Below are 14,046 nucleotides of genomic sequence, written 5' to 3' on the forward strand. Positions count from 1 at the left end.
CATATGCTTTTTCTGTCTCTTGCCAAGTTTACATCAACTGCATCGAGACCCACAGCAAGTAACCCATGATGGGGAGCGCAGAAATCCGCTAAACCGTTTGGTGTTTGCAAAGGCAGTTTACTTCTATCCCACGCGGTAATACGCGCATTTCGTTTCCCACTATATTCATCATACTTCTTGTGTGGGAGACGTGATAAGCGGCAAATGCTCGGTTCGGGGAGTTCATGCAAAACCCTTCCAGAAAAGAGTGCGGAAAGAATGGCCAGGAATTTGACGGCATCGGCAGCCGCCCCATGTTTCTCATGCCTGGATCGCCATCCACTTATTTTCAGAGCTTTCATGGCTCGATCTAGGCTGGGCTGACGATATCGAGGAAGTAATTTGTCGGGTTCGGCGGTCATGCTCTTGTAGGAATCAGCGACAAGCTCTTGTACATCGCACCAAGAAGTGAACAGTGCTGCGATGGCCGGATATTCATCGCTAATCCATTTGAATTCCCTCTGCATGCCAAAACCAACAAATATAAGTTCGCCTTGGATGGAGGACAAGAACTTGTATAGTCTTGCGCCGGCAGTTTGCCTGGTCTCGTCGGCCATGGTTCCAACAATAGGCCCGTATCGTCGTTCTCGTATGCGAATGGTAAATGCCTCGATATCGTTTTGATTCCAGAAGCAATACATAGACGAGGAGAAGCGAAGTGGCTTTGAACTAGGTCGTAGTACCGCGACTCCAAGCTCACTCGCCTCTGAACCACGCTGGTGGACTCCTTCTATATCGAATGCTACCACCGTGGCTTCAGCAAGGCGGTCTCGGATGCTCGCAAGGCCTCGAAGTTCCGACTTGAGCAGTGGCTGCACATCGCGGTTCTTGACGAAGCCATAAATACCCTGTCTGTTGGGCTTCATCTTGTATCGTAAACACGGGTTGTTTTCGGGCAGAGGTAATTATCGAGATGTAAGTCCAAAAGATGGATGAGTCATTTGCGGAGACGGCTGTGGGCAGGATATAGAATGATATAGTGTATGCTTTCTTGCGACGGTCGTACCATGGTTGGGCTTGGCTGATTGAGGCCAACCGGAAGACCTCTAAAGGACGACCAGGTTTTCTTGTCGGAGCGACATTTATTCTTCGACGATGACTTCCGACTTCCAAAAGACCCACGCGAAGACAGCCAACAGTTTCAGTCCACAAGCAGTCCACAAGGCACCCGCAAGACCTACACTGCTGTGAGCGTACAATCCGCCGATGCAGGCTCCCAACAGCAGCATAGCGGGTGCAGCGATCCTCCTGTTGCGCTCCACGTTCGAAATCTTGAACAGCTGAGGGTCAGAAAAGAGATCGCAGTAGTTGCTCGTGAGCACGACACTGGTCAGACCGTTGTACTTCAGGGCGCGTGACGTGACTGCCTGTCCACTGGATTGGAAAGCGACTGAAGCGAGCGGAACAATCATCTGCCAATGAAGACCTTCCTTGGTGTCTTTCCCGACAGTAGCGATCAATGCAGCAACAGCAATGAGTAGCATCTGAAACGTGTAGGATACGATGAGCACCCATCTTTTGGCAGGTGAGAAGTAGCGATGAAAGCGCGCGAAGCAGAACGAGCCAGCACAGAATGCGACAATGGACGTCAATGCCTTGATCCAACGGATGCCTTCAGAAGGTGCGACAATGCCCAAGCCAAGATACACGGTGTTACCTGTATGTTGAGTAAGCTTCTGGTCCAAAAGAGATGGCGCGTCTTACTCACCCGTCTGCATGCTCACGAAAGAGCCCCATATGAAGACAGCCGAGCTATCCAACAGCCCAGTAACAATGTAGCAATACAGCAAAACAAGATCTGCCCAGTTCTTGTTGACATCGGCATTCATGTGCCGTTTGAGCCGCTGCATAGTCCCCTTGCTGTCCGATTTTCCGCCGGCTGGTCCATTTCGGCCGAGAAGCGGCGTTTCCTCGTCTGCGCCGCTGCGCGTGGCGTCTCTGCGCGTTACGCTGCTCATGGTTGCACGCGTGGGAGGATATCGTGTAGTCGTATATTGCGAGGGCTGCGAGGACCGGTAGTTATGTCAGTTGGGGCGGGGTGCAGATAATCGCGTCAGCACAACCGGGAAGACGCGAGCCAGCGTGCAGATCGACAGGCACTTCGACTCAAGCTTCAGTTAAGCTTTCGACGCCCGCGGCGGCAATTGCAGGATATCTCAGGACGTGTGGCTTGAAGACCTTCCTGATGTGGCGTTGCATGTACAAGCAATGCGTTTGACGTGCGGGGAAACGGTTTTGGGTGGGTATAGTGCGTGGAAAATTGATGATTGATGCGCAGAGATGGCGTGGGAGTGGATGGTTGTTGCTTAGTGTCAAGCAAGCATCATAAATAATCATGGCTAGACTGTCGTCATCGGCACACGGCATTGCAGGACGCGCAATGCACACGGCATGTCAAAAGGGCGTCGTCTGCCGGGTGAATAAACTTTCGACTTCGCGATCCTCTTCAGCTTCTTCACTTGAGGTCAATTGAAGCCGTCATGCATCTTCCGTCGTTACTGGTCGCGCTTGGCGTATGTGGTGCCGTGGCTGCGCCATTGGAGCAACAACAACCGCTGGCTGGCAGTGCGCGACACCACGCAGGACCTAACAAAGTCTTCAACCCGTACAAGCCTGGCAACAATGATCCATTTGACAAGAAGATTGATTCGCAAGGCGACAAGCTTCAGCCACTACCCTACGTGAGTCCATCATTGAGATCATTCCTCCGCGGAACGACGAATATCTAGCTCGATGATGGTCAACATGCTAACAAAGTTTCCAGCGCAATGGTGACGGAGCGAGTGTTCTAGGGCCTCGCAACCGAGCGCGCGAACGACAAAACCCAGATCTCGTCCGCCCACCCAGCACCGACCATGGCGCGATCCCCAACATGCGATGGTCCTTTGCCGACTCGCATATCCGCATCGAGGAGGGTGGCTGGACGCGCGAGACGACTGTCCGCGAGCTGGGCACTAGCAAGGAGCTAGCCGGCGTGAACATGCGTCTTGAGGAAGGCGTCATTCGCGAACTCCACTGGCACAAGGAAGCCGAATGGGCATATGTTCTCGAAGGCAAGGTCCGCATCACTGCTCTCGATCCTGAAGGTGGCTCCTTCGTCGATGACCTGGAGAAGGGTGACCTATGGTACTTCCCCTCTGGCCACCCTCACTCGCTGCAAGGCCTGAGCCCCAACGGCACCGAGTTCCTACTCGTGTTCGACGATGGCAACTTCTCTGAGGACTCTACTTTCCTGCTCACCGATTGGATGAGACTGACACCCAAGTCCGTCTTGGGTGAGAACTTCCGCGTTTCGCCAGAAGTCTTCAAGGCAATTCCCGAGAAGGAAAAGTACATCTTCCAGGGCTCAGAGCCCGGTCCCATTGACGATGAGGTTCCAAGTAGCGGCAAGGGATACAAGAAGTCGAAGATCCAATTTACTCACAAGATGCTTGCTCAGGAGCCTGTCAACACGACTGGTGGTCAAGTTCGCATCACCGATTCGACAAACTTCCCCATCTCCAAGACTGTCGCTGCAGCACACTTGAGCATTCAACCTGGCGCAATCCGCGAGATGCATTGGCACCGTAAGTCACTCACTTACCCATCCTTCGTTCCATACTAACTCTTTACCACAGCCAACGCAGACGAGTGGTCCTTCTTCATCGCTGGCCGCGCCCGCGTAACAATCTTCGCCGCCAAAGGCACAGCGCGCACATTCGACTTCCAAGCCGGCGACGTAGGCGTCATCCCTCGCAACATGGGCCACTTCATCGAGAACCTGTCTGACGATGAGGACGTCGAGGTGCTCGAAATCTTCCGTACAGACAAGTACCAGGACTTTAGCTTGTTCCAGTGGCTTGGCGAGACGCCGCAGAGACTTGTCCGGGAACACTTGTTTGCGAATAGTCCTAAAGAGGCGGAAGAATTTGCCAAGGCTATTCGCGATGCCGAAGAGGACCCTATTAAGGATACAGAGGTCGATGAGGAGGATAAGGAGGAGTTGTAGGATGGGCGTGGTGATGGGAGGCACTAAGATGCGGTAGATGGGAGATGGACTGGATTCTTGACGCTGAAGATGAGGAGGCTGAGCGACTGCTCGTGGGTAGCTTTACACTTGTAATACAATTTCGCCACACATACCGAAGCTACAAGTTCGATCAATTTATGCACGTGGGTTCCACGTTGAGGACAGAAGATATGACCACTTCAGTCTTGAACAAGGAACCCACGCGCATCTGTCGGTTGAGGTTGGAGTATTAGTTGGCTCGTCCCAATTCAATGGTCAGATGAACTCATACACATGGTGAGCTTAGCTCTACTCATGGCCAGCTTAGCTCTAGTCAAGGTCAGCCCAGCTCTTAGCGATGGTCGGGTGAACTCTTAGTCTCGATCGTTCGGGGATGACCCTAGCCCATTATGTCTTAGTCATGGTCTGATGAGCTACTAGTCATGGCCGGATGAACTGCTAGTCATAGTCGGATGAGCTTTCAGCCGTCGGGCGAGCTATGTCCAGGCCAGCTCGGCTTCCGAGGTCTGTTTAGCTTTGAATTGAAAGACAGCTCAACTTTCGAGGACAGCTCAACAATTCGCATGGTCGGGCTGGCTTATTCCATGGTCAGGCCAAGTATTTGGATGGTCTGGTCAGATTAATTCATGGTCGGATTAGTTACATCTATGATCAACCAAGATCGTCTATAGCGCGTCATACGTGGTGTGTTCGTCGCATACTTGCGCGTCTTCACATTGTAGTTAGTGGCTACGTTGCCTCCTCCCTGCAAATCATCAAATATGACGCGTGCTGAGGTAGTAATTCCAAATTTCAAGACATTAACTTAGGCGCAAAGCTGCACAACTACAGTATGAGCTTGAGCGCAGCCACAACGCAGCTACCCCGCTGTGCACCTCGTGAATTGCGAGGAGCTTATTGCGCTGACGTAGCCGCTGCCATGGCGCGAAAGTACGCATAAAGCGGCAGAGCTTGCGGATGCTAGTATAGCTCGCCAGGCTAGTCGTGGGCGTACCATTTATACGTTCGGCATCTTGAACTTTGTTGAAGAAAAACCAAATGCGCAGCAAAACGATCTCGAATGCTGGATCTGACAACCTTCACGTCTCCGGATGCATGCATCATCCATATCATGTCCATGCCCTGCGACGCATGTGCAAATGCTCTCCCGCCTTCGTTGTATTGTTGATTGTTATTCCTATTGCGTAACGTCGTTGTTCTGTGCTAGCGGTTCCGCTTTGTGATCGGCCAGCATAACGCCCAGGACACAGGTGAACCATCTCAGGAGTAGCGGTTCAACAGGGTGATCCTTATCATCGCCTCCGCTTATGGGTGCCACTGTCGAGATGCCAATACCTGCGCTGCCAGGTGGCTCCTGTCGTCGTCGTCGTTGTCGAAGGACGTGTAGGGCATGAAGAGATGCGCCGAGTTTGTAGCTATTGTTCAGCAAATTCAATGCTAGCACTTGCCATGAGTAGGTTCTACGCCACCTCGCGTGATGGTGAACATGCAGGATGGTAGGATTCGGCTGCATTTTGGTGCCTCGGCGCCTAGTCTCGTGCCCGAGCAGCCAACTGGTCATCCTTCGCAAGTCTACAAGGAACCATATAGGAACACATTATAGTTGAGGTTCTTCGGCGGTAAGCTGACTTGGTCAGACGCATGTTATGCGTGATGGACCCAGCAGGTCAAAACGGCGGTTCGGTCTTTTCGTGGTGCCCGAAATAATTAATGACGCGCACGCTGACGCAACCATAGGTATCATGAATAATATTCTGCCGGTGAATTCTCAGGAGGTGGGTGATTCGGATGTGATTATGTTTTCGAGGTGTGGGAGTGGCGAGCGAAGGGCGGGGGCATTGCGAGTAGAAATGGCTTCCGTCGTACACGTATAGGCAGTTGGACAGTGCCTGAGGGGCCGAGTCCGCCCTTCAAAAAGCACGCGGAAGCGGCAGTGGTGGTGGAGGAAAAGCAGCTTGATGTTTGATGTGCGGTGCTAGACATGCACGGGGTGAAAGTTGCGAGTACGCGCGGCGTACCTGTGTGGAGCGTCTGGATATAGCGCATGGGGATCGATACGCAATACGACCTAGGCAGGCGACTGAAACTGCTTTTACGGATACTGGATACGCGCTTGAGACGATCGGGACAGATAGGCCGTTGCCCGGTGCACAGGCGTGCAGCACGCGGTGGCGCTGTGCCAAGGGTGTCACCCGCTGTAGTTTGGTGATAGCGTTGATTGCATTGCGGCGTGACAGACAAGTATCTCCCTGCCCTGCGATGGTTCGAGGTGGTGGGGAGCGCAGCAGGGCCGACTGCGAGATGGATGCCCTGGCTGCCTCGCTCCTGCCTGCCGCGGTGCATTGGCGGGTCGCGTCCAGGCTCGCATGGCCAGTCAGAGGCGTTCGCTGTGCGGGGCGACTTTCCCGCAAAAGGGTCCAAAGGGTCCAAGGTCCCCAGGATGCTGGCTGCGCTAGGCCGCATGCGGGCTCATCTGGGCCTTCGGGACTTCGATTCGTGTTCCCAAGGGCTTGGCGCGCACTGCGAGGAGGATGCTGCGTTGCACCTGCCTATCGCGGGCCCGTGGGCACCTGGAGCAAAGGAAGCCGTTACCCACTCTCCTATTTCTCGTGCCCACGACGGCCCATCTATACGCTGCGCTGCGAGATTGATCTCCCGCGGGCCTCAGGGTCTCGCGGGGCTTGGTCGCTCCAGGCTAAGCGCAGGCTTCATGGCGGGTGAATTTGCGAGCTACAGGGCCTTGGGCGGGCCCACTGTGCGGTACCGTTGGGAGTGCCTCCTTTGTTGCTCTTCCACTCGCTGGCACCTCCGACTCCCGCGTGCGTATGCGTGCCACCAAAGTGACGTACCAAACGGCTCCGCCCCCTTCGCAAGCAAACGCTCCAAGATTTCGCCTGGCCCGCGAACCGTGCGCACGGCGTAGGCGGGAAATCTCCCCAAAAAGTACCCAGGTTCGCCAGCGCCCTCGCTCGCCCGCTCCTGCATTCGTATATATCCTGCTGTCCCGCTGATTAACCAAACACGCCCACCCTCACCTCTCACAACCAGCCCCAGCCATCATGTCGCGACACCGAATCATCGCGCCCGCCGAGATCGCGCAAAAGATTGCCGAGGGCGAGCCAATCGTAATCCACGAGGGCTATGTCCTGAATCTTGGAGAATGGATCAATAGGCATCCGGGCGGTCGTCTCGCCATCCTGCACATGGTGGGAAGAGACGCGACAGACGAGATCAATATGTATGTAATGCGGGACGAGCCTAAATATCGCCAGCCCTACCAGCCCTTCCGCAACAGGCAAAGTTCGGCCACACCATGTCGCCGGATGCTGCGGAAGCGTTGAGTAAGCACCCCAGCTTGACCTAATACTGACCTCACAACAGCTATCACACCAATAAGGCACTGCTTATGATGACAAAGCATCGCATCGGTCGTGTCGAGATGCCCTGGGCCAACATGGAGCCTCCAATCCGCTCGCCGGACTACTACATAAATCTTGCGGAAAGAAAGCGATTGGCCGCGGCGCCAGAGTCCGAAAAGTCACGTCGCGGGAGGAGCGTCGACCTGGGATCCGTGGGTCTACCCCCCACCCGTTCGCATTTACCGTCCTCGCTAACATGGACAAGGCCGCCGCCATCATCAGCAAGAAGCTGATTGGAAAGCCAGATACTTGTGTATACCGCTCAAGTAGCAGACCTGCCAGCGACCCCGAAAAGCTACCTCTTATCCAAAGCGAAGATGAGATTGAGACACCAGTCTTGTCTGCCGCGGAAGAGAAGAAGAGGCACAGGGAGCAGTATGCCATCGAGCAAGAGGAGAGGGAGATCGAAGAAGGTCTCCGCGACAACCCCTCGCTCGACGTGGAAACGCAAAATACCATCATACAAAGTTACCGCGAATTGCACCAACGGTTCAAAGACGAGGGCCTGTACCAATGCCGCTACTCAGAATACGCCAGAGAGTCGGTTCGATACGCTCTGCTCTTCGCCGCATTCGCCGGCTTCCTTTACGCCAAGTGGTACATGACCTCTGCAGTCTTCCTTGGTCTTTTCTGGGTAAGTCCTCTCCCTCCTTCTGGGTCAACGCATTCTAACATAATGTAGCAACAAATCATGTTCACAGCACATGATGCCGGCCATCGCGGAATCACAGGCAACTTCGTCATCGACACCCTCATCGGCGCTTTCATCGCAGACTTTTGCTCTGGCCTCAGCATCGGCTGGTGGAAATCCAGCCACAACGTCCACCATCTCATCACTAACATGCCGGAGCATGATCCGGACATCCAGAACATCCCTCTGTTCTCCACCACGCCTACTTACATCAAGTCTGTTCTATCTTCCTTCTACAACTTCCAGTTTGTATGGGACGCCGCATGCGATGTCATTGTCCCTTACCAAAAGTACCTTTACTACCCGATCATGGCCTTTGCCAGATTCAACCTATACTTCCTCGGCTGGCTGCATTTGGTCTCACCCCGAGCAGCTCAATTGGGTGCAGCATGGTGGACACGCCCCGTCGAAATCGTCTTCATGTGCTGCTACTGGTACATCTTCGGCTACCTTCTCTGCTGGCTCTATCTTCCCACATGGCCCATCCGTGTCGGCTTCGTCATCATCTCGCACATGGTCACCATGGTTTTGCACGTACAAATCACCCTCTCTCACTGGGGCATGCCCACAGCCGACCTCGGACCCACTGAGTCTTTCCCTCAACGCCAACTGCGCACAACCATGGACGTCGATTGCCCACCGTGGATGGACTGGTTCCACGGCGGTCTGCAGTTCCAAGCTGTTCACCACCTGTTCCCCCGCGTACCTCGCCATAACCTCCGCCGCGGCCAAGAGCTCGTCCGCGAGTTCTCGGCCAAGACGGGAGTCAAGTACAACTGCGTTGGCTTTGTCGATGGCAACAAGGTCGTTATCAGCCGCCTAGAGCAAATTTCGCAAATGGTCAAGATCATGGTCGAATGCCAGAACCACATGGCTGAGACTGGCGAGAGTGGATTGCACTAGTACGCGCAGGCGCGGAAGCAGTAGATTTTTGCTGGCGTGTTCGCTTCATGACGATGTTAGATTTGTAGACCTTTATCTCCTTTGTTTTGTGCATAATTAGCGAAAAGAAGGCTACCTCTGAAAAAGTCACGAGCAATATACACGATAATTGCACATCCCTTTCTCTGTACCTGACTTGAATCTACACACATCTGAAGTACTGACTCACTGTAGGCACGAAACTGACTTGCATGCAATGGTAACAGGAGAAATAAGGGGTACAGTCGGTTCGTTGCATGGCTGTCACTAGTAGTGGATACCGGGAATCTCGCCTCGCAAGTCGGATGATGTGCACGTCCGCAGCGCAGAAGCTTTCAGAAAAGCGGCAGCTAGGCAATCTTAACGTCGGCAATGTGCCTTCGCATAGACTCACTGACTTATCGATATCCCGAGCCAACGTGCTTTGCGTTCATCTCCGACCTGGGTACATCAGAGCGCTGCCGGATATTTCCGGTGCCCGCGCGGTTTTCAGGGTCAAACTCCTTGTATGCTCAGGCCACCAACACGCAAGCCTCACCACGCGCAATGCAACCAACACGCACACATCGTCGGGACATCATTTCCTCTGCCTATTGGAGTAGTTCCTATGTATATCTGGATTCTCTCAGCACAATGACCTGCATCGCACCCGGCTCAGCTAATGGGGACGCCCGTGCGGGACGGTTGGCTGGCTTCCGCCAGAAGCTTGCTTTCTTATCACAAGTTTTCGATGCGACTGGGCATGGCGGACTACGATCATGCTGCTACAAGGAAGAGATACGTCGTTCGATGACCTGACACATAATGTACCCATAAGACAGTGCCGACACCGGGCCGCAGACCCGCAGATGTCCATCGCTGAGGGGTTGGCTGGTCTTCAAAATCATACGACGTCGTTGACAATAGGCTGGAATATGCGCAACTATACGCGCTGGTTGGCTTCGAAGCCCGGAAAGGACACCAATAACGTCTGGCAGATTCACTCGATCAACCAGCCAATACGTGGAAATTAGCCATTCCCTAAGCAGCGAACAGGTTCATGCTGGCAGGGCACTCAGCTGCAGCAAAGTAACCAACCGAGCCTCAAGCCACTTCTAAATGGGATTGTTCTTTCGAATCAACCAACCAGGCTATCTCGATCACAGTCGCTTCCTCGGAAATCCTGTGGTCATTGCCCACGTTGGACCATGCGAACAGAATATTCGATAAGTTCCGCTCTCGTAGAAACGCTCGAATGGAACATCGATCAGACTTTCGGCTTCATCCCGTCTGCATACTGCTCATGGAGATGTTGAATGAGGGTGTCAAAAAGAGAAATCATCACGTACAGCTACCGGTCCACTATGAAGTCACCAGCGACATGCCAATATCATCGGGTGCGCCGATACGAATGACGACCTGTGCTATTACTAAAGCAGTATGTTGAGTCTTAGGGTCAGGGCATTTCCTTAGTGTGGCAAATGATCCCACGAGACTGACAATGAGCATGCTACTGATTTGATGAACAAGCGGAGATATAAATGACAGTGCATTGTACCTGCGTTAGTTTTGATGTTCTTCCCAGTACCTAGAAGTTCAGGATTACCTCGGATTTCGCCTAAACTGCGGCATCGTGAGTCTTCACATCGTCGCAGTCTTCGCGCTCTTCGACTTGCAAACACTTCACGCTTCGCAATAGGGCAATACTGACATTCTATGCTGACAAAATCACACCTCAGCATTTATCTCAAGGCTCTGTTCGCAAATGTCTCAACAACTCACCGGACAGTTTGCCCGTTTCGTGCACACCAACTCCACCACCACATCCGCATCCCACGTGCCAAGCATGGAGACCACCCCCAACAGGCATTCGCACGCTACTCCAGCGTCACACTCGGTAAACCCGCCTACTCAGGACCACTTTCTACCAATTGTTCATCTCGAGAAGCAAGTTTTTGCCTTCTTTTACGGAAACTGAGTACCGCAATGTCCATCGCCAAGGCAATCCGCCGCCTTGGCTCGGCGCCCAGCCATGTAGGTGTATGCTCTGCAGCATCGACCCGAAGGTAAGGATATAAAACTTTTGGCCCGTAGACACTGCAGTCACTTCCTTACCCGACTACCTCTCACGAAACATCCTATTCGAGCCCTCAGGACATTCCCTCGTTACCTACATATCTAACTCGACAAGACAACTACGGTCGTTTCAACACATTCAAGATGAGGTTCTCGGTCATCTCTCTTCTCGCTGTCGCTGCCGCCGTTGTAGCACAGGACACCGTCTCTGTGACTGCTGGTGGTGAGTGCGAGCCCCACGGCGACCACTGGTAAGGCGATCTGAACATCATGTAGTCTATGAACCAAACTGACAATATCAAGGCACTGCCCCGACGGCGTTCCAGAGCCCACTGGTGCTCCTACCCCAGAGCAGCTTGCTTCGCACTCCGCTGAGGAAGCCGCTGAAGAGGCTACTTCCGGCCCTGCCTCCACGATTGCCTCCACTACCGTCACTGTCGTCTCCTCTGGATCCACCATGATCACTGCCTCCGCATCCCACAGCCACGATGACGAGGATGATCACGACCATGAGGCCACCGCTAGCACTTGCGAGCCCCACGGCGACCACTGGCACTGCCCTGCCGGCGTTGCCGAGCCCACCACCGCTCCTGCTGAGACCGTATCTGGCACTGCTACTGTTACCGGCGACGATGCTGCGTCAGCTGCTGAGTCCAGCGCTCTCCCTGAGCAAACCGAGAACGCCGCTGTTGCCGTTGGCGCCGGAAAGGTCGCTGCTGTTCTTGGCGCTGCTGCTTTCTTCTTGTAAGCGCGGATTCGCTGGGATAGTTTGTTGGCACCTTATCGCAATCCAACTCTTCAATGAGTAGATGTGCATATGATAGATGAACTTGACTCTACTACACGACTTTACCTGTACATATTAGCATCATGGGGCTACTTGATGGCATCCTAATCAGACTCAAAATAAATGATCCTACACAAGAACTCACTTGAGAACATACATGACGTGTGGTTCTGTACTGCGCAAATTGACTTCATACTGAAGCTCGTTGTACTGATGTTAGTGCTAAGCGACGTATGAAACACCTGGCTGACCAGCAAACTGCATGACATCGCGTTATGAGCCCCTGCTAAGGCCCTCTATGTTTGCAGTTCTTCTAGACTTTCTGGAACCTCGTTGATGCAAGCCGATCTAGAACCATGTTTCAACCTCCAAGTCTATGACACAATCGTTTGAAGCTCATCTGGCACCTTCAAAATACTTCTTCATGCACTAATCTGCCTCACAGCTCCTCAGAAACAGAGCACACCACGGCAAGACCTGCAGAACATACAACGAACCATGTCTCGCTTTTCTACACACAACGCTAGTCTAATTGTCTCGTATATCGACAAAGAAGGCGCCGAAACGCACCAAGACAAGAACAAAGCACAGTACCTCCTTGTCTGGCAAACAGAAATGTCTCAAAAAAAGAGAGAAATCACCATGCTACTACGAAATAGATGCTCACTCACATCTTCATCGAGATAAATGCAGCGAGACACCAAAAATCTAAACAGTAACACTTGACCCGTATTCAGTTGATTCTCTGAATAGCGTAGAAAGTTCGACCTAACTTCCCACTATAACTTGGAAGACGTTGACAAACTCCCGTCAACATGGCATTCTGCTGCCTCACACACATCTTCACCACCACGGCTTCCACACCGAATTCCACTCACACAGGCGTCATCCACCACCCTTCCACCTTCTCCCAGACATCCAACATGCCCACCACAGCATTCGCCCCCTCGCTTATCACCGGCACAACATACCGCGAGCACTTGGCCTCTTTCAATCGACATCGGGATAAGACCACGGAGGAAGAAGGAAAGATAAGAGACAGTTGGGTGCCGGAGTCAGATTTGAGAGATGGGGGCGAGTGGCATGTTGGGTTTGAGCGGGCTACGCAAATGGTTGTTCGGAGGAAAGGGAGGGGGGCGTTCACTTTTGAGGGTGCAATGATGGAGGGGTGGGGAGGTGATATTAAAGACGAGGAGGGTAGATATGGAGTGGGAAGGCTGGAAGATGGGTTTGAGTATCGGGGATGGGTGGATGAGGAGATGGCGACTGTGAGTACAGGGGAGGTGGATGGGGGCGTGGTGGAAAGTGAAATCGTACATCAAGATGAGGAGGAGGTTGAGATTGAGAGTAGGAATGCGATGGAGGGGAGGAGGGACAGTGTGGGGCGAGCTATCTTCTGGAACGATTTCTAAACAATGATGTCTACATGTTTACTGCTTCGAACACTATGATAATGCACTTGCTTTTAGATCAAGCCTTCTTTTTCAAATCGATCTCACATGATATCTCTCCTACATCTCTACTAACGCGACTATACCATCGTGGTGTTGTCCGACTAGCCGAAGATCCGTCGCGCATGAAGCATTAAGCAAGGGATCTCCGCGTACCAATAGCCCACTCCCCTCACCCACGCCGCACACCAAAATGAGATCGAAGGACCGATTCGAGAGATCATGTGCCCGGGAGGAGTGACTAAGACCACTTGTTGCGGGAGTAGGCGTAGGCGCCGTTGCCGCTATCCAACCGATGCGTTCGAGGACCATCTGCGCCGCATCGCTTCCACTAGATGGACATGAAGATGACGTCTAGATGGCAATCTAGATCCTATCGCGATCCGCTATCGATATGCGGTTCTGTGGTATACGAGAGGGAAAGAGACGTTTGGGCGAATTAAGGACGATGGGCGAGGTGATTGGCTTTGTCCATTGCGTCTGAAGGACGAGAATGCTGGACGTAAAGGTGTGGAGTTAAGAACGTGCATGCAAAATCGATACTCTTGGAGGTACTATCGTGCAGTCAGTAAGTGGAGTAGGTGGAGTATGTAAGGTGCTGAGCAAGATGTTGGCTTGCCCAGATGCCACCGAAAGATGTGTATAAGAGGGCCAACGTTCCCATTCTCTTTCTC

General features: G+C 53.0%; 4 protein-coding genes across 4 annotated transcripts; 3 read left to right on the forward strand and 1 right to left on the reverse strand.

The window, feature by feature from the left end:
* Positions 1 to 1,121: 1,121 nt before the first annotated feature.
* J4E87_000788 (uncharacterized protein) lies at positions 1,122 to 1,997 on the reverse strand (the record flags this gene model as incomplete). Its single annotated transcript, XM_049372440.1, has 2 exons — positions 1,122 to 1,696; positions 1,748 to 1,997. The coding sequence occupies 2 exons, from the start codon at positions 1,995 to 1,997 to the stop codon at positions 1,122 to 1,124; spliced, it is 825 nt and encodes a 274-aa protein (XP_049238574.1).
* A 522-nt stretch (positions 1,998 to 2,519) lies between these two features.
* On the forward strand, positions 2,520 to 4,027 carry J4E87_000789 (uncharacterized protein; the record flags this gene model as incomplete). The annotated part of the gene is made up of 3 exons (XM_049372441.1): positions 2,520 to 2,720; positions 2,804 to 3,605; positions 3,657 to 4,027. The coding sequence occupies 3 exons, from the start codon at positions 2,520 to 2,522 to the stop codon at positions 4,025 to 4,027; spliced, it is 1,374 nt and encodes a 457-aa protein (XP_049238575.1).
* A 3,080-nt stretch (positions 4,028 to 7,107) lies between these two features.
* J4E87_000790 (uncharacterized protein) lies at positions 7,108 to 9,061 on the forward strand (the record flags this gene model as incomplete). Its single annotated transcript, XM_049372442.1, has 4 exons — positions 7,108 to 7,286; positions 7,430 to 7,619; positions 7,673 to 8,101; positions 8,150 to 9,061. 4 exons carry the CDS (start codon positions 7,108 to 7,110, stop codon positions 9,059 to 9,061), a joined length of 1,710 nt encoding a protein of 569 aa, XP_049238576.1.
* A 2,217-nt stretch (positions 9,062 to 11,278) lies between these two features.
* On the forward strand, positions 11,279 to 11,882 carry J4E87_000791 (uncharacterized protein; the record flags this gene model as incomplete). Its single annotated transcript, XM_049372443.1, has 2 exons — positions 11,279 to 11,385; positions 11,438 to 11,882. The coding sequence occupies 2 exons, from the start codon at positions 11,279 to 11,281 to the stop codon at positions 11,880 to 11,882; spliced, it is 552 nt and encodes a 183-aa protein (XP_049238577.1).
* Positions 11,883 to 14,046: the final 2,164 nt, after the last annotated feature.

This window comes from Alternaria ethzedia, assembly GCF_023757985.1.
Source record: "Alternaria ethzedia strain BMP 0044 chromosome Unknown scaffold_1, whole genome shotgun sequence".
NCBI lineage: Eukaryota > Fungi > Ascomycota > Dothideomycetes > Pleosporales > Pleosporaceae > Alternaria > Alternaria ethzedia.